Source organism: Neoarius graeffei, chromosome 15, assembly GCF_027579695.1.
Source record: "Neoarius graeffei isolate fNeoGra1 chromosome 15, fNeoGra1.pri, whole genome shotgun sequence".
NCBI classification, from domain to species: domain Eukaryota; kingdom Metazoa; phylum Chordata; class Actinopteri; order Siluriformes; family Ariidae; genus Neoarius; species Neoarius graeffei.
This window is the reverse complement of record NC_083583.1, coordinates 14,853,837-14,881,336: the sequence shown is the minus strand read 5'-3', so window position 1 is coordinate 14,881,336 and position 27,500 is coordinate 14,853,837. Positions and strand designations below refer to the sequence as shown.

The window sequence follows — 27,500 nt, the reverse complement described above, 5'->3', positions numbered from 1 at the left end:
ACCCATCATGTCATTACAATAACGATCACTTCTGAATTAACGGCAGAATGGGATGAGAGTGTTTAGACATAAGGCATTTCAAATAACCTGATATCAGATATAGGTTTCTGATTTAGAACATTATTTGAACGTGAGCGACTGAACATGCTCTATATCAAGTTCAAAACAGACGGACAATTCGTTACAAAAACGACCCTTTATTTCCGAATAATGGATTTTCTACATCTTTGAGTGCTAGAACCTGGGACTGAAATGAAAAAAACAAAAAACAAATAAAAACCAAAATCTACAAGTTGTGACTGCATAAATATTCAACATGTTGCTGTGAAACCTCTAAATTTGTTCATTTAGAAAGAGATGTAGTTACAGCACCAATATTTTGCTTGTTAATGAAGAATTACGTCATTAGCTGAGTTCAATGCTGTTAGTTTATTGCTCCATTTTGCCCTCTAGTGGACTAACAGACTAGCACTTAAAAAAAAAAAAAAACACCTTGAATTCAATTAGGTCCACAGGATGATTTTAATTCCGAAAACAGGTTCTGAATTCATTCGGTAAGCCAGATTATAGTGAAGAACAGAACGGACAGACATCAAGTTGGATGTAAATGAATCCCTAAATGCAAATACAGCTATCCTGTGGGTGTGTTTACGAGGGTACGTCATAAAGTTCTCAGCCTCACCGAGAAACAAGCACAGTAGCTACACGCCCCAATACACAATCCTCCTCGGTCTTCTTTTCCTACAAGTTAGCCATGAGGGAGGAAAATAAATAAATAAAATATTTCGCCAAAGCTGGGGGGGTCCCGTGTTAGAAGTCATGCATTTCCTAATCTGCTAGCTCCACGGCCAGTCTACCAACCTTATTCTGATCACGACTCATTAAAAGATTACTCGGCCCAACAAGTTATTCAATTCAAGTCGATAATATTGATCCAAACGGTCGATTTTTTTCCAACCAAGAAGAAAACTTCCAGTCTACTCTGCCCACGCTGCCATTTTGGAAGGAGAAAAAAAAAAAAAATTACCACATAATGCATTGCTGCGCGCTGATTGTTTAAAAAGTGAGTGACGTTGAAATCGTATGCAAGAAACCACGCAGCAATGTTTTAAATGTGACCTGTCAAAACAAGTAACGAAAACAGGCCTCGCAACAACACACCGTGTCATGGTATGGAAGGGTTGGAAATTAAACAAGGCGTACACAAAGTCTAAATTTAATGCACACTATGGTGGCTTCAAATCATTATTCTCAAGTTTGTTTCGAAATTTACTGTCAGTGCATCACAAACACTGCTCGAGCTTTGGCCAATCAGTGCGCAGGAATGCAATCGGGTGATTTTCAAATCATGGTGGCGCCGGCGGAGTAGATGCACTTTTCAGGTCGAATCGGAAAAATCGGCAGCAGGGGACACCAATATTGATCTGAATTTGCCGACATGTTGATTCAGGAAACCTTTATTGCTTTGTGATCGAACGGAGACCGACAGATCGTACACTACCGTTCAAAAGTTTGGGGTCACTTTGAAATGTCCTTATTTTTGAAAGAAAAGCACTGTTCTTTTCAATGAAGATCACTTTAAACTAATCAGAAATCCACTCTATACATTGCTAATGTGGTAAATGACTATTCTAGCTGCAAATGTCTGGTTTTTGGTGCAATATCTCCATAGGTGTATAGAGGCCCATTTCCAGCAACTCTCACTCCAGTGTTCTAATGGTACAATGTGTTTGCTCATTGCCTCAGAAGGCTAATGGATGATTAGAAAACCCTTGTACAATCATGTTAGCACAGCTGAAAACAGTTTAGCTCTTTAGAGAAGCTGTAAAACTGACCTTCCTTTGAGCAGATTGAGTTTCTGGAGCATCACATTTGTGGGGTCGATTAAATGCTCAAAATGGCCAGAAAAATGTCTCGACTATATTTTCTATTCATTTTACAACTTATGGTGGGAAATAAAAGTGTGACTTTTCATGGAAAACACAAAATTGTCTGGGTGACCCCAAACTTTTGAACGGTAGTGTATGTGGAGTGGACCGTTCATGAATGACAGCTTTGGGTTTTTTTCCGTGTCATAGCTTGCAGGAAAAGAAGACCGAGGAGGAAGATTGTGTATTGGGGCATGCAGCGACCGTGGAAACAAGGGATGTAATCCCACAAAAAACGTAACGAAAGAAGCAATCTAAGAAAAAGAAAGGAAAGAAAGCTTCGAGCTGGTGTGCTGTTGCTCCAGGACGATGCACCCATCCACACAGCACAGGTGGCAGGGGCAGAAGCAGCCAAATGTGGCTTTGAACTGTTGCCCTATGTACCTTACTCGTTTCCCAAACTGAAATCCCGCTTGTGTGGTTGCCATTTTCAGAGTGATGGTGGTCATCCATGCTGGAGAGGACAATTAGGAGGCTCAAGATGTGACCTTTCGCGAAGGAATTGCGACGCTTGAACAAAAAGTGCATTGAGGTTAAAGGAGACAGTGTTGAAAAATAACGCAAGAACAATCTTTTCCCTGTGACGTTTTCTGGGTGAGGCCGAGAACTTATTGAAGCACCCTCGCATACTGTCCATCATGGAGGAAGGATACATTTTGGATTTAGTCGTGTTATTCTTTTATCCTAATTACAAAATTACAAGGATCGCAATCCAAACATGCAGCTCGTCAGGGGAGCAATTTTATTCAAAAATGGCCCGTCATTGCTACAGTAGTTGTCATCGTGTTGGGTCATGTATCAAATTTTAAAAAAAAGTGAGAAGATCTGAATTGAAAACTTTTCATTTTGTAAATAATCTTTAAAAAGTTATGAACATTTAAAAATCCAGTGCTTTATACAATTTCCATTTCTCTTTGTTGTACAAACCAGCAACCACTTTCCACTGGTTTAAATTTTCCATTCATGAGAAAAAAAAAAAAAAAGCCCTCAATCAGAAATTAACAGACCAAAAAGCCAAATAAAGAGATTTAGGAGTTTTGAGTATCAGGGTAAGAATTACAGATAAAGGCTTCTTCTTGTTGTCTCACAATTCGGTACCTAAAAGGTTTAAACGTCAATGAAACTGGTCCAAACTCTATGTTTAAACATAAAAACCAGAATTTACTGGGTACGTTCACTTTAAATTGTGGACACTGAGCATGACTAATGACGGCGGTGCTCGAATGCGCTGTGTATAAGAGGCTCAAACTTTCGTTAATTCTTTTCAAAACAGTATCACTGATATTTATACACCTTCTCATTTTTTTCTCCATTTAAAAAAAAAAAATTCGGATAATTATCGATTTTTTTTTAGGAAGGATACAAAATATTCCTCAGTGAATTTTCCAATCTTTCGCGGGCACTAGACAGCAAAGTGTTCAACTGATTTTATTGGAAAAACAAGTCAAGATGAGGGATTCGACCGCTAGGTGGGAATCATGAGTTTCAAGCTGATTGAATCAACAAAACAAAAAACACATGGACTGGTGACGAATATCACTAAAAAAAATCCAAGATGGCTGGTGGCGCCCATGAGTTTGGTGGATTGCGTTACACAAGTTTTTTTTTTCAAAACAAACAAACAAACCCTGCTTAAAGTAAAAGCTCATCACAATGCTGCACAAAATTAACAATATATTCCGGCAAGAAGTTATTACCTCGCCCAGGACGGAGTCCACCAGGGGGCGAGGTATTGTTTTCGGTGGGGTTTTTGTTTCTTTGTTTACGGAAAAACGGCTGGACCAATCTTCATGAAACTTTCAGGATAGACGGGCATTGGTCTTAAAGTGCCATTCCACCATTGGATGTATTCTTTGGCATAAAATACAATATATTTTATGACAACATGACTAGACAGAGAAATCTTTTAGCTTCAAAATGATATATCAAACAATTTTTTGACAACGACAAGTATATTAATTTTGCGACCAAAGTCACCTACCCTTTTAATTTCCGCGCGGTAGTGAAACGTGATGTCATCGGCAGGTTCCACTTCTTGTGTACCACGTGTCGGTCTATTTTTAGACCAGGAAACCCCCAAAGTGAGAGAGTCATTTCTCCTCGTATACGGGGGCCAAAAAAATTGCGAAAAATTTTGAGTTAATCTTTCAGTTAGCTAGATTTACTGGTATTAGCTAGATTTATTGGTATTAGCTAGATTTATTGGTATTATTTTTATCGCGTTCTATCCGCCATTGCTGATAATCTGTGCCACGTCACACGTCACGTGGTACACAAGAAGGGGAACCTGCCGATGACATCACGCGCAGAAATTAAAAGGGGAGGTGACTTTGGTCGCAAAATTAATATACTTGTCGTTGTCAAAAAATTATGTTTGATATAACATTTTGAAGCTAAAAGATTTCTCTATCTAGTGATACCATTTATATACGTTGTCAAAATATATTGTATTTTATGCCAAAGAATACATCCAATGGTGGACTGGCACTTTAAGCCTCGGTCACAACCAGCCGTACGTGCTCCTACGGACAGTCTACGTGCAAAAAACGCAAGAAACGCATGGAGGGCGCGCGTGTGACGTGCTGATTTTCGAGCCGTAGACCGGCCGCAGAGGTTCTTTTTGTCATGTCAAACAAACTCTACGGGCACTGACGTTTTTTTCAGGTTGCAAGACAAACTTACGGCCAACGTGCGTCTTTCTCCACGAACAAAAAAAACCGCAGCGATTTGGGAAACGCCAAAAATCGCACGGCCAAAAAAATCGTACGTCCGGTTGTGACCTAGGCTTTAAATAGAATCTCCAACACTTTGAGGGTCATCCGATCAAGGTCAAGGTCACCCAAAAGGTCAAAATCATAGTCATTACAGATTTACTACATAATTATACTGTATGTAAGGAAGTCTTAGCTGCTCTGAAGAGCTCTTTAGTTGCACTTTATATATTTAAAAAAAAAAAAAAAGCTACCGGGCGGGGTTTGTTCTGCATGGCAACATTTGTTTTTTCTTGAATTGACACTAGTGTTACGTAAACACTTTTAAATGTCTTTAAAGGCCAAATGAAAACAGTGTTTTCCCATATAAACGAATCGGAGGTTCATCAGCGCAGTAGCGTGCTGTCAAGCCTTAACCAACTGATGAGAAACAAGTTAGCTGAAGGAAGAACAGATGGAGGGTTGGACGGACCGGCTGAGTTGACATTGTGGTTACTTTTCAATAAGGCGTGGCCATGAATTAAGATCCTGGAGATCCGTTTCAAAATACACACCGAGCCTGCTTTAACAAACTCCCTGGAAGACGTCCAAATAGTTTGTTATACCGAGAAGTTTGCAATACTGAAATGGACCTACGTATCGCACCAAACACTCACGTTACACATATATGTGAAATTTTAGGCACAGTCTCATCACCACGAATTTCTCCTTCCGGGTCACTATCGCAGTTTGTTGACCGAGTTAAAGGATCACGAACGGAGGCGATGATTTTTTCATCCGTTGTGGAAATGACGGAGGTTACCGGTGCATCGTTCGTTGTCCGTATCCACCCACTGATTCACTCCGCTTTATAAATCTTCACCATTCAGTTCATTCATGTGTTGCAAATCACTGACGTCATTTATGTCAATACAGTCTGGGAAAGAAGGATGTGTCATACGATCTCGAAAACTACCCTTCAGTCGAGTTCCCCGACATCTCGAACTATCTGGTGTTGCAGACGTCCTTCTACACCGCAAAACAGATGAAAGCGTGGAAGAGTATAGAGGCTTACTAGTTTTTTGTACACGGCTGGGTAAAGGACCTCGCTATCAAGTCGCTGCTGAATGAATCCTGGATTGTTTTTACCCGTCTAAGTATGGTTTTTTTTTTTAAAGCTTTTCGTGTAAACAAACAGTTGGCTTGATTCTCACTTGTGTTGGCTCTTATCTCTCAGCTAAATCATTCACAAAGCTCATCAGAAACCCCTTTAAAGACCTGGATCTTAGTTCAACAAGACGGAGAAGTGATCACGGCGCATTGTAACTGTACGGCTGGGGAAGAATTTTGTCGCGACCTTCATGCATATGGACTTTGTGAGGAGGAAACAAAGGAACAGCTGGGGACTTTAGCGCTTCGTGACTAAAAAAAGTTGCGTAAAATAACGAAACATAGCAAGAAAAGTACTTGGAAAACACTAAGGCCATAGCTGAGAGGGAGAGACAAACCTTTCACCAAGTGATCACTGCAAACTCGAGCACGCTTCGACTCGGCTCCCTTCGATTTCAGTCAGAGATTCAAAAGCCACCTTTCTCGACGTCTTTTTGTGAAATCCTGTGTTCGTTCACCCTTTATTAGTTCATGAGGAACCCTGAAGAAACTTTTATCAGTTTCACGGTTTGAACAACCTAAAACAACGCAAGCGTAAGGCGTTTTTCATGCGAGCAATGCACCATACAAACGCTTTGTCCACTGAGCTTTGATAGACCGCCAGCTAAAGTTTTGAATAGCTAATGAGGCGGATGTGACGTCACGTGAAACCCAGCAATGCACGCTTTCTGACCAATCGTATTCAACTGCGCTGCAGGATAAAATGTGTGACTCCGGTATGCCTTGGTAGTCGATTACCTCTTTATGCCACAGGTAAGAAGTGAGGCCCAGGGCTGGTGCATGCTCAGACACCATCCTCCGTCCGCCATTTCCAGCAACTCCCGATCCTGAATCCTCAATCGAGAGCGATCTGATTTCTGCTCAATGCCTGGAGACTTAGGCCTGTGAGAGAGATCACCTACATCCACCCACTGCACCACACATGCACACAAAATTATTTATTTGTATGGTCAGGTTCCAGAAGAATATGCTCAAGGCCCAGAATTTAAATGATCACAGTCCAAATATGGGGAGAAGAAAAAAAGTCTCCCTCAGGAACATGAAGCTAATCGGATTTGAAAGGCTGCCAGGTAAATATCCAGCTCAATTGGAGACGCCACTCACCTGAGGTGCAGCCTGCTGAATATTTGGGTTGACGAGCTCCCTGAGGTACTGCCGGCCAGCTGGAGCCGAGCTCTTCGGGGTTTGAATGAGAGCCCCGGTGTTGATGGCCTTGACGGTCTCATCATACCTAACGCAGTCGTGCATAAACCTCAGTTCATCAGGCACATGATCAACAGATCCTTCTCTATCGTGCTCCTTTCAGCAGCTCCTCTAGGTTAATCTTGATGCTATAAACATTTCTGACTTGCAAAAATTTTACAAGGTACACATTAAAACAGATTCTTCCAAGGCACACATTATTATGGAGAATATAAAAATGCTGCAAAAGTTTTACAAGGTACATTGTAATCCTACGGAAGCCGAGAGAGGCCTTTCATATAATCCTTTTTTTTTTATTCACCTTGTTATCCCAAGATAACGACATAATTAATTCAGGATCTCGAGAAAACACCACAACTAATTCAAGCTCTCGAGAAAACAAAACCGTTATTCCGAGATAACGACAATAAATTCAGGATCTCGAGAAAACAACACAACTAATTCGAGATCTCGAGAAAACAAAACCGTTATTCCGAGATAACGACATAATTCAGGATCTCGAGAAAACACCACAACTAATTCGAGATCTCGAGAAAACAACACAACTAATTCGAGATCTCGAGAAAACAAAACTGTTATTCCGAGATAACGACATAATTCAGGATCTCGAGAAAACACCACAACTAATTCGAGATCTCGAGAAAACCCCACAACTAATTTGAGATCTCGAGAAAACAAAACCGTTATTCCGAGATAACGACATAATTCAGGATCTCGAGAAAACACCACAACTAATTCGAGATCTCGAGAAAACACCACAACTAATTCGAGATCTCGAGAAAACAAAACTGTTATTCCGAGATAACGACAATTAATTCAGGATCTCGAGAAAACACAACTAATTCGAGCTCTCGAGAAAACAAAACCGTTATTCCGAGATAACGACAATTAATTCAGGATCTCGAGAAAACAACACAACTAATTCGAGATCTCAAGAAAACAAAACCATTATTCCGAGATAACGACATAATTCAGGATCTCGAGAAAACACCACAACTAATTCAGGATCTCGAGAAAACACCACAACTAATTCGAGATCTCGAGAAAGCAAAACCGTTATTCTGAGATAACGACATAATTCAGGATCTCGAGAAAACACAACTAATTTGAGATCTCGAGAAAAAACAAAACCGTTATTCCGAGATAACGACATAATTCAGGATCTCGAGAAAACACCACAACTAATTCGAGATCTCGAGAAAACAACACAACTAATTCGAGATCTCGAGAAAACAAAACTGTTATTCCGAGATAACGACATAATTCAGGATCTCGAGAAAACACCACAACTAATTCGAGATCTCGAGAAAACCCCACAACTAATTTGAGATCTCGAGAAAACAAAACCGTTATTCCGAGATAACGACATAATTCAGGATCTCGAGAAAACACCACAACTAATTCGAGATCTCGAGAAAACACCACAACTAATTCGAGATCTCGAGAAAACAAAACTGTTATTCCGAGATAACGACAATTAATTCAGGATCTCGAGAAAACACAACTAATTCGAGCTCTCGAGAAAACAAAACCGTTATTCCGAGATAACGACAATTAATTCAGGATCTCGAGAAAACAACACAACTAATTCGAGATCTCAAGAAAACAAAACCATTATTCCGAGATAACGACATAATTCAGGATCTCGAGAAAACACCACAACTAATTCAGGATCTCGAGAAAACACCACAACTAATTCGAGATCTCGAGAAAGCAAAACCGTTATTCTGAGATAACGACATAATTCAGGATCTCGAGAAAACACAACTAATTTGAGATCTCGAGAAAAAACAAAACCGTTATTCCGAGATAACGACATAATTCAGGATCTCGAGAAAACAACACAACTAATTCGAGATCTCGAGAAAACAACACAACTAATTCGAGATCTCGAGAAAATAAAACCGTTATTTTGAGATCTCGAGAAAACAAAATTATTCCGTGATCTCGAGAAAACAAAATTATTTCATGATCTCGAGTAAACAGCTGAGAAATGGTTCATTCAGGTACACCTAGAGACTTGTGATATGCTGACTTTGGGGCTATTTCTCATTCTGTATAGACGCAACTTTGGTCATTAGAATGTCTGGAATAATCGATCACCTAATAAGGCAATATTTTGATCAGGGGTTGACTCGAGATCATGGAATAATTGTCTTGTTTTCTCGAGATCACGGAATAATTGTGTTGTTTTCTTGACATCCTGAATTAATTATGTCGTTATCTCGGGATAACAAGGTGAATAAAAAAAAGATTATATGAAGGACCTCTCGCGGCTTCCGTATAATCCTGACGCAGAAGTGCATTTTAAGTGCATCGTGGCGAACCATATATAGGACTCTATTTAAAAAAAAAAAAAAAAAAAAAAAAAAAACGCTATGCATCCTCCAGGGATTTAAACTGAACAATGTTTAAATGTCCATTTCAACTATCAGAGACAAACAGACTTGAAATAAAACCTCACAGGTTTCAGTTCAGATCATTTGAAGGGATCTCGCATTCTTTAACACATCTTAACCAGAAAGCCGAAACACACATCTTTAAATTTCACGATGCAGCTTTTAGATTTTATCCTCCACAGTGATTCTTACTTGTTGTAATACTGAGTCAGGTTTTCTCCTTCCTCTAGAACTCGTCTACCAGCGAAGTCGAGCGTGATCTTGCGGTCTTTGCGGGAGGCGTGCCGAAGCTCCCGAAGCTCCTCCTCCTGCTTGCGCAGCGCCGTGCGCTCCACCGGGGACAGCCACTGGTTGGAGTCGGTGGCAAAATAATCGCACTCGTCGTCCAACACCTGAGTTCGGCGAACGCTGAAAAAGTTCACGATACAAGTCATGTTTAAAGTGGAAAGCGGAAGTAACTTCACAAAAGACGACGTGAACGTGCGCTTTCATGAACTAGGTCTGGAATGATCTCTTGATAGGCCAGAAATTGGAGGAAATGATGCAATAAAGTGCTGATTAAGTCTCTTAATTGGTTATATGGAAAGCTGACACTTAAGGTGATACTGTTCTGAACAACTAACCATGGTGAAGATGCTTTAAAAATAATAATGGATTGAGTAATGTTTATAAGAATGAAAACATTCGCTATATTGAGCAATAAACAGTAAAACAAGACATAAAACAAAATTAAACCATAATTGCCTATATAGGCACCAGGATTGTAGTGCTCGAGTCCAACTCGTGCTCGAATTTTAAGGACTTGTGACTCGACTTGGACTCGAGCGCTGATGACTCGGACTCGTGCATTAACTGCATTTGGACTCGTAAATTGGAGACGAGGACTCGGATTTTTTCTTTATTTTTTGTAAATATGCCATAAAAATTTGGCAAAAAGATATTTATATCTACACTAATTTTTGTACTAATTTCGTGCAAGAGTGTCACCTGCGCACCTTGCTGCGTGCATCAGATAGACTCTCGGGCGCGCACCGGACAGCGTGTGCACCAAGCGGACTCTCGTGCATGCACGGTAAACGACTTGCACCTGCCCAGGATTAAGACACAATCAGCACTCCTATATAAAAACCGTGAAAGCACACTTACTTTGCGAAGTATTGAGTTGCGTTGCTGATATATTACCGAGCCTTATTTCCTTGTTCCCTGATCTCCTGTTTCTCGTCTTTGAATTTGATGGCGGCACGGTGGTGTAGTGGTTAGCGCTGTCGCCTCACAGCAAGAAGGTCCGGGTTCGAGCCCTGTGGCCGGCGAGGGCCTTTCAGTGCGGAGTTTGCATGTTCTCCCCGTGTCCGCGTGGGTTTCCTCCGGGTGCTCCGGTTTCCCCCACAGTCCAAAGACATGCAGGTTAGGTTAACTGGTGACTCTAAATTGACCGTAGGTGTGAATGTGAGTGTGAATGGTTGTCTGTGTCTATGTGTCAGCCCTGTGATGACCTGGCGACTTGTCCAGGGTGTACCCCGCCTTTCGCCCGTAGTCAGCTGGGATAGGCTCCAGCTTGCCTGCGACCCTGTAGAACAGGATAAAGCGGCTAGAGATAATGAGATGAAGCAAATCTGGGTAGGAGTTATATGCACCCGAGGTCCCCCTACCTTCATACCATAAAGAATCAAAATCGGTGAAGAATTGAGGGAGAAGAAGCGATGTGTGTGGAAACTGCTCGTTAGGGCTTAATTACTCCATATCTTCATTATTAATTACAATTATGCAAATTTGACTAGAAGCTACAGTATATGCAGCCCTACTTTCCTGCCAAAAAGAATAAAAATCAATGAAGAATTGAGAGAGAAGAAGCGATTTTCGTGAAATGTGAACGACAGACAACGCACGATGGCATGAGCTCATCACCTGTCGGCCGGTTGAACTAATAATGAAATGAAATGTTTCAACATTACAAAAATACTATAAAACAGTACGCAATAAACCATAATAAATGAAACAAAAAAAAAGTCATTATTTGGTGCGAGACGACCCTTTGCTTTAAAAAAAAAAAAAAAAAGTCTGTCCAATGAGTGCAGTTTTATACGGAAATGAGCTGTAGGCTTTACTGAGCATCTTCCAGAACCAGCCGCAGTTCTTCTGGACACTTTGACTGTCCCACTCGCTTCTTCATTTTGCCCCCAAACCCAGCAGCCTTCATTATGGTTTCTTTTTTAATCTGAAAAGTGCTCTCTTATGGAATATGCTGCTCGGATACAAACTTTTTTTTCTTCTGTAGCATTTAATCTTGTGCTGGAAAATTACGAATATTTGGACTCTAAAATGTTTCTGTACTGACTTGATAATGTAGAAGTCATAAAATAAAAATCTATAACAAAAAAGTTTGTATAAAAAAAAAAAAAAAAAAAAACAACCCAGGGACATGACATTGTATATTCACGACATGATTTATTCCAAAGATCTGCTCGCATCTCCCTTTCCTACATCTCCCCTTTTATCAATTCACAAACTTCTCCACTCGAGCATGAAACCCTTCAGCGATCTTTAACCGTCACTTCTTGCATTTCTCTGGAGGCATTTACAAGCACGTGAAAAGTGGAAAGCTCATCACTACTGAGAAATCCGTTCCCATCAAAATGCCATGAGGAGCACAACATTCCATTACTGACACCCAGATAAACAGTGTGGGATGAGTGGGATTAGTGAAGTCTACCTGTTCTTGTCAAACTCCAGCAGTTTATCTTTGTGCTGAATGGCTTTCTCCAAGCCTGCTTTCATCCTGGCCTCCTGGTGGGGCAGGTAATCTTTATCTCCCTCAGATACGATGTGATCTGTCATGTTTAAAGAGACACACACACACACACACACACACCTTTAACAGCCTCGCTCGCCGGGTAATGTGAAGGAAGAAGAAATAAACTGCTGAATCCGAGATCACAGATCACTCTTCACCAAGATGATTTATTTTTACTCGCTCACCTCCCATGAGTTTCTTACGGAGTTTCTGACTTTTGTTCGAGTCTCGCTGCAAAATCTCTTGCTCTTCTGCAGTACATACCTGAGATTTAAAAAGACCAAAACTCAGGATAAGAAACCGCAGAGAAAACTGGGCATTTAAAAAACAACAAACAAACCAACAACAAACACCACGCCCAATGATGTTTATTACATCTAAATATGATGCACTTTGATTTGTGGAACATCAAATTTCAGCATAAGATTCCGACCCAAATATTCAACAGCTTAACCTTTGCTTTGTCAAGGTGAACTTTTAAATTTCACCGACACGTAAAAGTTCTGACTCCACCACTGAATTCTGGGCAAAAATGTTCCATTTCTATAGCTGTTGGAGTTGCGAGATGTTTCGCTGTTGCGCGCACACACGCAGTGTATCCTGTGTGTAAATGTTTTGCTGAGATAAAACTCATCCCACATCTTACGATTCCGGAGATCACCGAAGCAAGTGAGCAACAAAAATCACGTTGGGGCGTGTTTGACCTACTTTTAACCAAAACAAGTCAGCGTAGGCAAACATGTCGGACTCGGCTCTCCTTCGAGCGGAAAAGAAAAGGAAAGCCTGCCTAGTGAGTGCAACTGCAAGATAACGTGTCATTTTTCTAGACAGATAGCTAAATCATTCTAGCTAGCGCTTCGCTATCTTAGGTTACGTTTACATTAGACCGTATCTGTCTCGTTTTCTTCACGGATGCACTGTCCGTTTACATTAAACCGCCTGGAAACGCCGGGAATCCGCCAGCGTCCACGTATTCAATCCAGATCGTGTCTGGTCCGGTGCTGTGTAAACATTCAGAATACACGGATACGCTGTGCTGAGCTCTAGCTGGCGTCGTCATTGGACAACGTCACTGTGACATCCACCTTCCTGATTCGCTGGCGTTGGTCATGTGACGCGACTGCTGAAAAACGGCGCGGACTTCCGCCTTGTATCACCTTTCATTAAAGAGTATAAAAGTATGAAAATACTGCAAATACTGATGCAAATACTGCCCATTGTGTAGTTATGATTGTCTTTAGGCTTGCCATCCTTCCACTTGCAAGTAATAAGTGATATGCACTGGGATCACACACACAGCGGCTCAGTCCCGAATCACAGCTTGTTCACTTCACTCGCGCGCTCTGTGAGCTGTGCAGGGCCGGAGTGCGCACCCTCCAGAGGGCACTCGCTGTTCAGGGCGGAGTGATTTGGAGCGCAGGATGCCTGCGGAGCCGAGCGTATCCGTGTATTGGCGTTGCTGTGTGCACGCAAATCGTGTATTGGCGTTGCTGTGTGCACGCGAATCGTTTTAAAAACGTTAATCTGATGATCCGCTGATACGATCTAATGTAAACATGGGCTTAGCCTTAGAATGCATGCGCTCGACTTGGTCGCGAGTATGGAGTTATACACCGAATGTTTTGATCTTACAGAGAAAGAAACGAAAACACAAAAGCAATAACAGAGAAAAGACATACTTGTCTTTTGTTTCATGGATTTATTCGTGAACGTCAACCACAAATTACATCCCTGTGACTCAAAACTCTCCAGAGTGACGATGTTTTCCACGCATCGCCATCTTAGTGTGACGCAGTTCCATAGTTACGCTAATTAGTTAAAGCTCCTCCTGTTCGGCTGTTTACCTCAAGAGGGAGGAAGACGGTCCTAAAATGGAGAAAAGCGACCCTCAGGACATCGAAATGATCGCATCTCGTCTGCATGATATTGTTCTTGCGGGACAGAGGAAAACGCCATCCACAATAAAGAACTTAAAATTTTGAGATGACTTTAAATTTGGTATAACCACACTGAGACATTTCACCGAGTGCATCACTCGACTCATGTGCTCAGCTAGTTAGTATACAGTGGTGCTTGAAAGTTTGTGAACCCTTTAGAATTTTCTATACCGCATTGGCTCGAATACAAGACGGTGTTTTTGTTGTAAAAAATAGCTCTTAAAAAGGGGGGGGTCATCTTAAATTCGCGGACTAGACAAATGCCGCCAAAAACGATAGGCCCTATTTTACAACGAGTGTTTACACTTAAATTACTGAATCGGCCACCGTCCCTCACAACAATGCAGCACTGAAAAATGGAGAAGTCAAGAGATTTCCTTGAACAGAGTGGCTCGAAGGCTAGTCAAATTAACCTACAGCTTAGACGGAGTTATGACGCCAATTTCAAAATTTTGGTAGTGAATGCGGCCGAATCATCAAATAACTCTCAAGCTGCCAAAAAATATGGGGTTACGGAGTGCAATGTTCGTTGGTGGCGAACCCAGAAAGAACGTCTTAAAAACGCTAACAGTAAAAGAAAATCTTTCCGCGGGCCTCAACACGGCCGTTTTCAGGAAATTGATAGAGTCTGTGAATATGTGACGGAAAAACGTAAAGATGGAATGCCCATAACCAGAGCCATAATGCAGCTGAAGGCTTTGGAGATTGCTAAGGAGCTGAATATACCCACAGAGGAGTTCAAAGCTAGTCTTGGGTGGTGTAAAAGAATGATGCGGCGCAATGGACTGTCACTTCGCCGCAGAACAAGCCTTGCCCAGCGCTTGCCCTCAGACTTCGAGGAGAAGTTGCTGTCTTTTCAGCGACATGTTATCAAACTAAGAAAAATGTACTTCTACCCACTCGACCAGATAGGCCAGAGGTGGGCAAACTACGGCCCGCGGGCCACATCCGGCCCGTTGGCGTTTTTAATCCGGCCCGCGGAAGACAATCATATAAACACGATTGAGCAGATCTATAAACTATAAGCATCAGTGTTATCACATAGACAGGTGTTCTAGAGATCCGTCTTTCCAGTCAGTCGTATTCACGCGAGATTACATTTGCAGAGTGGTGCAGCGCGTGCCATGGAAATCATTCTGGCGCCCGTGCCACTGATGATCTCGAGAACACAGGATAAAACTTTACAATGAGTGGTCCTAAAAAAAGAAAAGTGGACAGTGAGTGCAGGGTGTTCAATAAAGAATGGACGACTAAATATTTTTTTTTGCTGAAGTCCGATCAAAGGCTGTATGCCTTATTTGCAAAGAAACCGTTGCAGTTTTAAAGGAATATAACATCAAACGGCACTTTTCCTCCAAGCATGCTAATTATGCTAACAACCAGTCAGCGCAAGCACGGACGAATACAGCTCAGCGGTTGCTGAGTGAATGTGAGTATTAACACTTTCTCTATTTACAACTATGTTGGAGCTGTAATAAGATGGTAGTCACATGTTTACAGACATAATAATATAAAAAGTATAACTCTTAGTAATTTTGGTTGTCGTGGGTGGCTGCTGTAGTGCTGGTGTTTGTTTTTATGTGTATATATATTTTTTTATGTGCCAATCTATTGAACTGCAAGCATTTTTCTGCTCTGCCTTTGTTGACTGAGAACTAAAATAAATGTCAATCTGATCTGCATTTGGGTCTCTGTCAGTGAAGGCCTTACAATAACACTAAAGCTTTTCCGGTTTATGTTCGATATGTATGAATTTGGTGTTGGCCCGGCCCGCCTGGCAAATTTCAAAAGTCAATGTGGCCCCTGAGCCAAAAAGTTTGCTCACCCCTGAGATAAGCAATGCCGATCAAACCCCAGTGTTTTTTGATATGCCATCATCTGTTACTGTTGCTAAAAGAGGTGACAAATCAGTCCTTGTGAGGTCAACGGGGAATGAGAAAAGCCGAGTCACGGTCATGTTGGCGTGTCTTGCCGACGGAACTAAACTCCCACCATACGTGATTCTGAAGCGCGAGACTGTCCCCAAAGAGTCCTTACCAGCTGGCATTATCGTGCGTGCACAGGAGAGAGGCTGGATGGACACTGATCTGGTGGTAGACTGGCTCAAGGTTGTGTGGGGCAGGCGACCTGGTGCGCTTTTGAAAAAGAGGAACATGCTCGTTCTGGATGCCTTCCGTTGCCATCTGACGGAGCCAGTAAAAACTGAAGTGGGCAAAATGAATGGCGATCTTGTGATCATTCCGGGGGGGGGGGGGGGGGGGGGATGACGAGCCAGCTGCAGGTTTTGGATGTTGTCGTCAACAAGCCATTCAAGGACAATCTTCGCAAGAGGTACACAGAGTGGCTCCTGTCAGGTAACCACGCACTAACACCGACTGGGAAAATTCAAAAGTCTGCGGTGCGTCTGCTACGTGAATGGATCCTCCAAGCATGGGATTCAATTTCACCAGAGAGCATCAGTCATGGGTTTAAAAAATGCTGTATATCAAATGCACTGGATGGAAGCGAGGATGACATTGTGTGGGAGGGACTGGTGGAACATGAAAGTGAGGACAGTGAGAGTGAGCAAAGTGAGGCTGAGGATCTCTGTGCTGAGTAGCTGTAATTTAGCAAACTACCCTTTCCATTGTTTATTATTGTAAACCTTAATGTATTGTTTAATGCATTTGCACCGTTCTGCAAATTTATTCCGTATACCCGTAGGCTATGGGAAGTTATGCATCGACATTCTGAAGTTTATGAACTTTCAATCTAAACCTGACAAATTTGTTGAATTAATGCAATTTAAATGTTTTAATTTGGCTTGTCTAGTAGCCTGCAGTTTAGCCTCTTTTTTTACTTCTATGAAAAGTGTTCACGGAAATGAGACTGAAATGACCTCTATTTAAATGTGAAAAACAAAAGCCTCTAGTTTTAAACAGAATTTTGAAATAAATACGCTTTATATGAATGAACATTTGGTCTTCAAAAAACTTTTTCCCCAAAGATGAACTTGGAAAAGGGGGGGAGTCGTCTTACATTCAGGGTCGTCTTATATTCGGGCCAATACGGTATTTTTGCATAAATATGACCTAAAACATCAGATTTTCACACAAGTCCTAAAAGTAGATAAAGAGAACCCAGTTAAACAAATGAGACAAAAATATTATACTTGGTCATTTATTTATTAAGGAAAATGATCCAATATTACATATCTGTGAGTGGCAAAAGTATGTGAACCTTTGCTTTCAGTATCTGGTGTGACCCCCTTGTGCAGCAATAACTGCAGCTAAACATTTCCGGTAACTGTTGATCAGTCCTGCACACCGGCTTGGAGGAATTTTAGCCCATTCCTCCATACAGAACAGCTTCAACTCTGGGATGTTGGTGGGTTTCCTCACATGAACTCCTCACTTCAGGTCCTTCCACAACATTTCGATTGGATTAAGGTCAGGACTTTGACTTGGCCATTCCAAAACATTAACTTTATTCTTCTTTAACCATTCTTTGGTAGAACGACTTGTGTACTTAGGGTCGTTGTCTTGCTGCATGACCCACCTTCTCTTGAGATTCAGTTCATGGACAGATGTCCTGACATTTTCCTTTAGAATTCGCTGGTATAATTCAGAATTCATTGTTCCATCAATGATGGCAAGCCATCCTGGCCCAGATGTAGCAAAACAGGCCCAAACCAGGATACTACCACCACCATGTTTCACAGATGGGATAAGGTTCTTATGCTGGAATACAGTGTTTTCCTTTCTCCAAACATAATGCTTCTCATTTAAACCAAAAAGTTCTATTTTGGTCTCATCCGTCCACAAAACATTTTTCCAACAGCCTTCTGGCTTGTCCATGCGATCTTTAGCAAACTGCAGATAAGCAGCAATGTTCTTTTTGGAGAGCAGTGGCTTTCTCCTTGCAACCCTACCATGCACACCATTGTTGTTCAGTGTTCTCCTGATGGTGGACTCATGAACATTAGCCAATGTGAGAGAGGCCTTCAGTTGCTTAGAAGTTACTCTGGGGTCCTTTGTGACCTCGCTGACTATTCCATGCCTTGCTCTTGGAGTGATCTTTACTGGTCGACCACTCCTGGGGAGGGTAACAGTGGTCTTGAATTTCCTCCATTTGTACACAATCTGTCTGACTGTGGATTGGTGGAGTCCAAACTCTTTACAGATGGTTTTGTAACCTTTTCCAGCCTGATGAGCATCAACAACGCTTTTACTGAGGTCCTCAGAAATCTCCTTTGTTCGTGCCATGATACACTTCCACAAACGTGTTGTGAAGATCAGACTTTGATAGATCCCTGTTCTTTAAATAAAACAGGGTGCCCACTCACACCTGATTGCCATCCCATTGATTGAAAACACCTGACTCTAATTTCACCTTCAAATTAACTGCTAATCCTAGAGGTTCACATACTTTTGCCACTCACAGATATGTAATATTGGATCATTTTCCTCAATAAATAAATGACCAAGTATAATATTTTTGTCTCATTTGTTTAACTGGGTTCTCTTTATCTACTTTTAGGACTTGTGTGAAAATCTGATGATGTTTTAGGTCATATTTATGCAGAAATATAGAAAATTCTAAAGGGTTCACAAACTTTCAAGCACCACTGTAGGTGATCGTATGGGGCCGAGTAAAATTAAGGATTACTAATTTCACGAGTGATTTCGAAGTTTTGAAAACTTTGAAATCACGAGTGAAATTGATCCTTAATTTTAGGAGGAACCATATGATTACTTGTTTAGAATACACAGGGCCAAATTCATACTTCAGAAGCCATTCAAGTTCACAACATTGGTTCAGAAAATGTGAATGACAAATCAGGGTGCAAGACTATCTTGCACAATTGAATCAGTTTCTAAAGCATTCCTTGTTTTCGCAAATCTCTCGCTTTTCCCTCGAGGACTTTTCGTGATTCTTGAAAAGTAACATCTTTCAGGATTGATCCCGGATATTTCTCGTCTCAGATGCCAATCCAATGCTGCCTGCGTTACTTTAAGAGAGTCTGGTTCGTAATTTTCCCCATTTTCTTTCCTCACTTCTGCATAAAACTGCGATAGCACCTCACATGCCACTACAGAGTCGTTTATTTATCTTTCTTTGGCCCATTTCTTAAACACGGAAAGCCAAAAATTCATACTTTTTTGGTATTTTCATTTTCGCTTGCAGCTTTCAATTGGTTTATCATTTCTTCGTCAAATATAGCAAAACGCGACATTGCTGAGTCAGCAGAGTCCGCCATTTTGTTGACAAAATTTGCTAATTTTTGTAACCGTAACCAAGCAACGAACTAGCCAATAGCATTTCAGAAATACGGCCCCGTGTTAAGGGAAAAAAGCCCTCCTTGACTGACCAATCAGAATTGAGTAATTTGGCCCTATGGATTATAAGAAACAGTTACGACAGTAGAGTTAGTGACGTCAGCAGCAGACATCGTAAAATGATACTTTTCAGGAATACAACTTTCAGCTTGGAACAGGACGGATCATCAGACGAAGATGAAAAGTAAGAAAGAAAAGCCAATTCTGTGCCTGAAACGTCACTTACTCCGTATTAATTTGTTTTTATTTTTCATAGAACTGTACAACAATATCGCGATACTGTTAATAGAAATTCCCTTAAAATATACACTACCGCTCAAAAGTTTGGGGTCACCCAGATAATTTTGTGCTTTCCATGAAAAGTCACACTTTTATTTCCCACCATAAGTTGTAAAATGAATAGAAAATATAGTCGAGACATTTTTCTGGCCATTTTGAGCATTTAATCGACCCCACAAATGTGATGCTCCAGAAACTCAATCTGCTCAAAGGAAGGTCAGTTTTATAGCTTCTCTAAAGAGCTCAACTGTTTTCAGCTGTGCTAACATGATTGTACAAGGGTTTTCTAATCATCCATTAGCCTTCTGAGGCAATGAGCAAACACATTGTACCATTAGAACACTGGAGTGAGAGTTGCTGGAAATGGGCCTCTATACACCTATGGAGATATTGCACCAAAAACCAGACATTTGCAGCTAGAATAGTCATTTACCACATTAGCAATGTATAGAGTGGATTTCTGATTAGTTTAAAGTGATCTTCATTGAAAAGAACAGTGCTTTTCTTTCAAAAATAAAGACATTTCAAATGGCCCTGTTCCACTACCCTTTTTCAGCTTGCTTCAGCCCGACACGGCTCGCGTTTCGACTATCTAAGAACAACACGACTCGGCTCGCTTCAGCCCTGCTCAGCCCCCAAAACTCGCACGGTTTTGGAGTGGGGCTGAAGCGAGCCAAACCGAGCCGAGTGGGGCTAGGGGCGTGAGCAGACACTCCCCTGCACACTGATTGGTGAGGAGGAGTGTCCTCACATGCCCACACACGCCCTGCGAGCACGCTGGGATCTGTAAACACCGCAAACCCGGAAGAAGGAGAATTACGAATTACGAGAATTTCTGAAGCCTTATGCGCCTCGCCTCATCTATACGCTCTTGCCAGTATCTGTTGGCGTTGTCGGTGACAACAAGCCACAGCACCAAGACCAGCAACACTAACGACTCCATGTCCTCCATGTTTATTGTTTACTATCCGGGTCGTGAGACTACCGCTTAAAAGATCACTGATGTCACTGTTTGCGCCGCCTAACGACATCACGTGACGTCCACCCACTTTCGCTAACTCCACCCAATGTGTCCACCCACTTCCAGCCAGCACGGTTCAGCGCGGTTGTAGTCGAAATGCAACTCCAACAGCCCCGCTCAGCTCGACTCAGCCCAACTCAGCACGGCACGGCTCAGCCCGACTCAGCCGCGTTGGTAGTGGAAAAGCGGCAAAAGTGACCCCATTCTTTTGAACGGTAGCGTACAGTACTGTGCAAAAGTCTTAGGCCGCCCTATTGTCCCCCCCAATACAAACTTTGTTATAGATTTTTATTCTATGACTTCTACATTATCGAGTCAGTACAAAAACATTTTATAGAGTTCCAAATGTTCATAACTTTCCAGCACAAAATTAAATGCTACAGAAGGAAAAAGAGTTAGTATCTGAGCAGCATATTCCATAACAGAGCACTTTTCAAATTAAAAAAGAAAACATAATGAAGGCTACTGGGTTTTGGTGCAAAATGAAAACGCGAGTGTGACCGTCAAAGTGTCCAGAAGAACTGCGGCTGGTTCTGGAAGATGCTCAGTAAAACCTACAGCTCATTTCCTTATCAAACTGCACTCATTGTACCTGAAATTACTTTATTTTTTTAAACCAAAGGGTCATCTCACACCAAATACTGATTTTGTTTCATTTATTGTGGCTTACTGCTTATAGTAATTTTTTTAAATGTTGAAACATTTCATTTCATTATTTCTAAGCCATTTTTGGTCTCCAGCATTTCTTTCCACATGCCTAAGACTTTCGTACAGAACTGTCGGTCAAATATGAAGAAAAAAATATGACCTTGACCCTGTTTTGATCGATTCCTAAATCTAGTCACTTCCATATAAATCCGATAAACTTTCAGGCACTCATGGCTGGATGGACGGACAGATAGACAGTGGTAACAGCACATCTTCATGGCTACTAAAAAAACTAAATACATTTTAAATAATAAAGTGTTTTGTTTCATGAACAATATTATACTACTTTAGACATGCTTATATGTTTTATTTTAAAATTTCCCTCCTACTTTCATTTTAACTTAATGGCAGACGTGAATTCTTGAACTGAACTCAGATCAACACTAAAATTAATATACAGAATTGAAATCAAGTTTAATACATTTTAAGATAACTCCTGCTGAACCGAGATTGGATTTGACATGAGTCTTTCATAATTTCATTATAAATTATTCTCTCCTAATTTGGCCTCATTTTCTATCACATTTGCTTCAGAAGTGAAAGGGTTACTGTCCTGAAAACATTAAAATCGAGTTATCCAATGAGATTGTTTTGTTTGTCGTCTCGAGGCTGAGAAGAGTTTAGAGCTGCTCACTCATTGGTTAGGACTTCATTGCTGGGACGGAAGGCCATGGCAGTGTATGTTTATGTAGGAAGTGACAGATGAATCAACCAATCAGATTTTGATTTCTAGTGGGAGGGACCAAAAATATATCGCCCTAGACCTTCTCGAAGGCCAACGCGAGCTTAAAGTGCATATCCTGGACCAAATTCGTGTTTTTTTTTTATATGAAAGAATGTCCCTTTACACACTCACCCAGAAGGGTAATTTTGCACAAGGCCATCTGTCTACAGCAGAAAAAAATAAAACGCGTCTGGAAAAATCCCAAGGGAGTCTGGAGCCAGATTCGTGACGTCACCTGCGGAAGCGCCAGCAGGCTGTGAGAGCTTTGCACGGTTTCAGTGCACAGCCTGTGTAGACCAAGCGCTCCCATTTCTCTCTCACTGTCCGGTCTTTTGGGAAACGATGAGTACTAATCCCATCAAGATTGGTGTTGCTACACCCTCCTACGATACATCTGTTAACCATTTTAATAATTACATGATAACGTTGAAGAAATTTGCAGAAAACCACCAGGTCGTTTTCTCATAAACAAACCAGCGCTGACGTAGGATTCAGAGGGAGGCGTCCCGCACACGCCGTCACGAAAATCAATGTTTGCCGGGAAATCCAAATGACAAGTTTTTTCAGAGGCGGACCAATTTGCCTCAAATGGCTTGATTTCAACTGAATATTTCTGGTATTGCGCAAGGTAAAAAAATTGCACAAAATGCAAAACATGACAGATATTTGACCAAAGTTTAATATAAAATAGGAGAATTACATTGATCTTGCTCCTGAATTTACCTGCGATATGCACTTTAACCGCGAGTCAGCGCAGCAGTGAAGTCACCTTCCAGCCAGTGTAGCGTTCATCAGTAGTGTTAGCAAATGCTAATAAAGTGGTCAAGCCAGTGCTATTGAGAGCAAGTAGCACAGGCTAACGACCGAGAAACTAAGATTTCCGTCTCCAGACTCTTCTTCCATACTGCATGCTCGCTACAGTATTTTTCACTCAGACTTGAGAACTCATTTCCATCTGTAATTTACTTACTTTTAAAATCAACATCGACAATTACACGCAATAGAGCGAACTGGCAGCCTACCGCTAATCCCTTACAAAATCCTTTGCCCTGTTGCTTTTTTGGTGTCTGGCTAAGCTTTGGCTGAGCTCAAATCCCAGCTCTAATAGTAACGGTTCATCACTGATCTCCAGAAATGCATGTGACCGAAACATTTATCATCCCACAGTTCAATATCATGATACAAATTGTTGGCTATATTGCCCATCTCTAGTACAATAACAACAGGTTTAGTTTGGACAGCCAGTGTGTGAGGGGGTTTAACAGGGCTGCACAACTGATTTCATTTGGATACCAGTTGTACTGGAATGGATTTTGGCTTCCTCAATTAAAGCACGATCAACCGTGGTATTGGCGAGCTTAGCTAATCGGCTTCCAGTCAGTCAGTTGGTTGGTACAAAGCCGACTCCAGATTATTGGCTGCCAGGAAACACACACTGTCTGATACAAACAAAAATATCTGGACAAATGTTGTTAATTATAGACTTTAGGAAATGGATAAGTGCCTTTGGTGATTCAAGACAACAATAAACGGATCTATATGATTGATTTTAAGCGTCACGGCAGAGGGAGCACTGTGTTCCTTTGCTCTACGGAATGTGTAAAATGATAGGAGTGTTTCTCAACCATGAGGCCAAGAATCCACCCCCCAGTTAATTTTTTTTTTTTAACTCGTAGTAGGGACGTCACATCCGTCTCATTAAGCTATGATCAGACTACAGCTCGTAATGCTTTGCGATGGGTTATGAATGAATGAACCCTTTATTGTCACTAGTCACAAGTACCAGCGAACTTGACCATCAACCCGTCCTTACATATACACATACATACAATTGACAGAGGGGGAGTAGGCAGGACAGGAAGACAGGGATGGGGGGAAAAAAAAAATGAGGAGGGGGAGGAGAAAAAAAGCAACCCCCACACTATGCTCCTATGAGGAATACAGTGTGGGAACATTAAAAAAAAACCATCTCAGCACATAAGCACAAAATAACACAAGTGCACTTTACAACATGAAAACTCAGGACTGGGGGGGGGGGGGATAAAGGTAACCCAGCGCAAGCAAGCAGCCACCTGTTCCTGCAGCCATGACGGCGCTGGTCGTGCACCCGCTTGTCACACTGGGGGTAAAAGCAGCGACTGCGGGAAGGAATGCGAGAGCGTCCCACTGCAGTGATCTTCAGGGGGAGTTGTTGTTCCAGCAACGGCCTTGGCCGAGGCCAGTGATGTCTGAGGGAGCCGAAAGCAGATAAGATTGGGATTGTTTGGTCTTGGGGAGAGTAGACGCATTCCTTTACACGACTACTCTGTCCATTCTGGTCTCCGAATCAATCCATTTCCTTTGCAAAGCAAAATGCTTCTCCATGATGTTATCCATGTTGCGATTCATGTTCTGAATAGCCACAGTCTGAGTGCCGACAGCTCTGCCCACCGCTTCAATCATGTCGGGCAGCTTTATGGGGCTTTGGACAGCGGTCACCGTTTTCTGATTTCCTTGATAAACCAGGGCAATGCCTAATCCAATCAGCAAAAGACCTGTAATCATGGTTCCAAATAGGTAGAGGTCTTCAATGTCCTCCACAGAAAGAATCGCCAGGCACACGAACCGCCACCTCTCCCAAGCGTCCATCGTGTAGCCAGCTGCGAACGTTCCGGCAGGACAGGCCGGTTCCCCCAAACCCAGGCTTCTCGTCGAGAAAATTGTGTCAATTGCGTTAAGAAACCAGTTTATCAATTCCATGATTTTTTTAAGTTTCAAGAGCAGTGCGGAGAGAGTCTCTCAAAAGTATAGACAGTAGACAGACGAGACAAGACAAGAGGAGCATAAGCAGAGAAGATAAGGGAGAGGAGAGCAGAGAAATGCAACCGCCTTCCGATGAAAGGTGTTATCGATGAAAATGAGGCATTTTGGTGGCGATATACACGTGAGCTAAAAGTTGTGGTCACACAGCAGGTAAACACTTGACAGTCACGCCTTGGTGCACTTGAGTCTGGCGCAGCTCGAGCGGCCGTGCGCACTCACTCACAGAGCGTGTCGAGCATGCACTTGGAACCCAGTCGTTATGGGAAACACCGGATACTGATTTGAGGGTAAATCAGCACATGCAGATACGGACGCTGTTTTCACAGAGGCTTTGTGAAGCATCATCACCGTCACGTTTGTTTCTAGCCATGCTTATAACACTGTTTAAATACTCTGATTCTGCTTTCGTAAATATCACACCTGCTAATAAACACTCTTTCTGCACTTCGAGCTGTCTATCTTGTCGTGTCCTGATCCCCAGATCTTTAACCCGGCCGCATATAATGGAGGGGTTGTTCTCCTCCATGCTCTTCCAGGTTTTCATCTGTGTAGAATGATGTCTGCAGCACCAGGTAGTTTGAGATGTCAGGGAACTCAACGGACGGATAATTTTCCAACTCGTAAGAAAAATCCTTCTTTGTTAGCATGTAAGGATCGAATCCCACTGTGTGGTTTCTATATCCACTTCTTATAGTGATCTTACTTCTTGGTTTTAATAACTTGCTTGGTTGCTGGACACAAACATGGCAATAAGTTCTTGTGTGAATGGACCAGACTCCACTTTTGGATCATTAATCCGTTTTGACTGAGAATGACCTGCATGCAGGGTTTGGCTTCTGGCACATCCAGACAGTTTTAAATACATTCCTGGGCTCCCATCTGTATCAGGGAATGATGTTGCATCCCATTAATACACTTTATAGTAGATTATTAAATTCTAATACAATAAATGAGACAAAATAATCGGGGATCTTTTTTGATGGGCCCCGACATGTTACAAGTATGAATAGGTGGGTCTCGAAGCAGAAAAGGTTGACAACCCCTGCTGTAGAGTAACATACACAGCACTGTGCAAAAGTCTTAGGCACCCTTCCCCCCCATACAAACTTTGTTGGCCATTTATTTCACCCATTGCACATATTCTCTTCTTCTCAAAACATTCATGTCATGAATCTTCTTCATCCTCATCCTTTGACCCATTTTTGCACATTCCGGGACATATTGTACAAAGGGTCAGAAGCAAAGGGTCGTCTCACACCAAATATTAAATTTGTTTCATTTATTATGGCTTGCTGTTTACGGTATTTTTTAAAAACGTTTCATTTCATTATTTGAAGCCGTTTTTGGTCTACAGCAGGTCTACAGCAGTTGTTTTGTCTTCAAAACAACTCATGCACATAGCCCTTAAACAGGTCCACTTTTCAACTGTTTTTATTCTATCCACATTCACTGGATATGAGCAATCACGCGCTCTGATTGGCTACTACTACTAGGATAAGCTCATATACCATGAGCAGAGAAAACAAAATGGCAGAGCATGTTGCTGAAACAAACCCCCCTCCTAAAAAAAAAAAAAAAAAAAAAAGAGCAACAAACATGGTATAAAAGTATTTGATGGTAAGAACGTTTCTTTTTTTAAAAAAATTTCAAGAATTATCATCGCATTTTTCACAAATTGCTCCTGACATCTCGCCGGTTTCTTTACATTCTAAGCGGAAATGATTTTGTATTAAGTTTTTATTTATCGAATTTGCAAAAAAAAAAAAAAAAAAAAAAAGCTCTCAAAATCCAGTGAATGAGTGGAATAACTGTTTTATTATCTCCACAATCTCGTCGTGCATGGCTTGTAGCCGACTCAGTGCTAAGCACCTCACCGGCTATCAGCTCATGTACGACTCGACTTCAGGGAATAACTCCATTAAGGATAAAGCGGCTAGAGATAATGAGATGAGATTCTTTTTTTAAATTCTATTTATTATATAATGACTTTTTTTTTTATTCTTCTATCTTAACTGTACAGAACTGGCAATAAACTCAGTTCTGATTCCGATTCTTATAAAACCGTACTGATTGTACCAGAGACTTTTTTTTTTGGAAAGCAAAGGGTCGTCTCACACCAAATATTAAATTTGTTTCATTTATTATGGCTTGCTGTTTACGGTATTTTTTAAAAACGTTTCATTTCATTATTTGAAGCCGTTTTTGGTCTACAGCAGGGCTTTTCAAAATGTGGGGCGTGCCTCCCCTAGGGGGCGCCAGAGTTCTTCAGGGGGGGCGTAACGTGAGGAAAAATAAACCAGAATAAGTTACTATTGCGTACATTTAGCGAACTTCAGCTAGCCTTTGCCAGAGACAAAATGGATCGATTTTTAGTACCTAAAGCTACAGTGAGTGAGGAGACAGAGTCTGGGCCAAGCAAAAAAAGAAGGAAGTATGACCACGATTATTTAAAGTTTGGATTTTCATGGACTGGATCTGAAGATGCTCCACTGCCACAGTGTGTTGTCTGCCAAGAGGTGCTAGCTAACGA

General features: G+C 41.6%; 1 protein-coding gene across 1 annotated transcript in view; it reads right to left on the bottom strand.

The window, feature by feature from the left end:
• The window catches only part of trip4 (thyroid hormone receptor interactor 4), a 204,171-nt gene that overhangs the window by 165,944 nt on the left and 10,727 nt on the right, over positions 1 to 27,500 (bottom strand). Inside the window, exons 5-9 of the mRNA XM_060940426.1 lie at positions 12,367 to 12,445; positions 12,101 to 12,218; positions 9,583 to 9,798; positions 6,893 to 7,019; positions 6,527 to 6,699 (exon numbers count right to left, since the gene is read on the bottom strand). Of these exons, the coding sequence (XP_060796409.1) occupies positions 6,527 to 6,699; positions 6,893 to 7,019; positions 9,583 to 9,798; positions 12,101 to 12,218; positions 12,367 to 12,445 (713 nt within the window). The remainder of the gene's footprint in view (positions 1 to 6,526; positions 6,700 to 6,892; positions 7,020 to 9,582; positions 9,799 to 12,100; positions 12,219 to 12,366; positions 12,446 to 27,500) is intronic.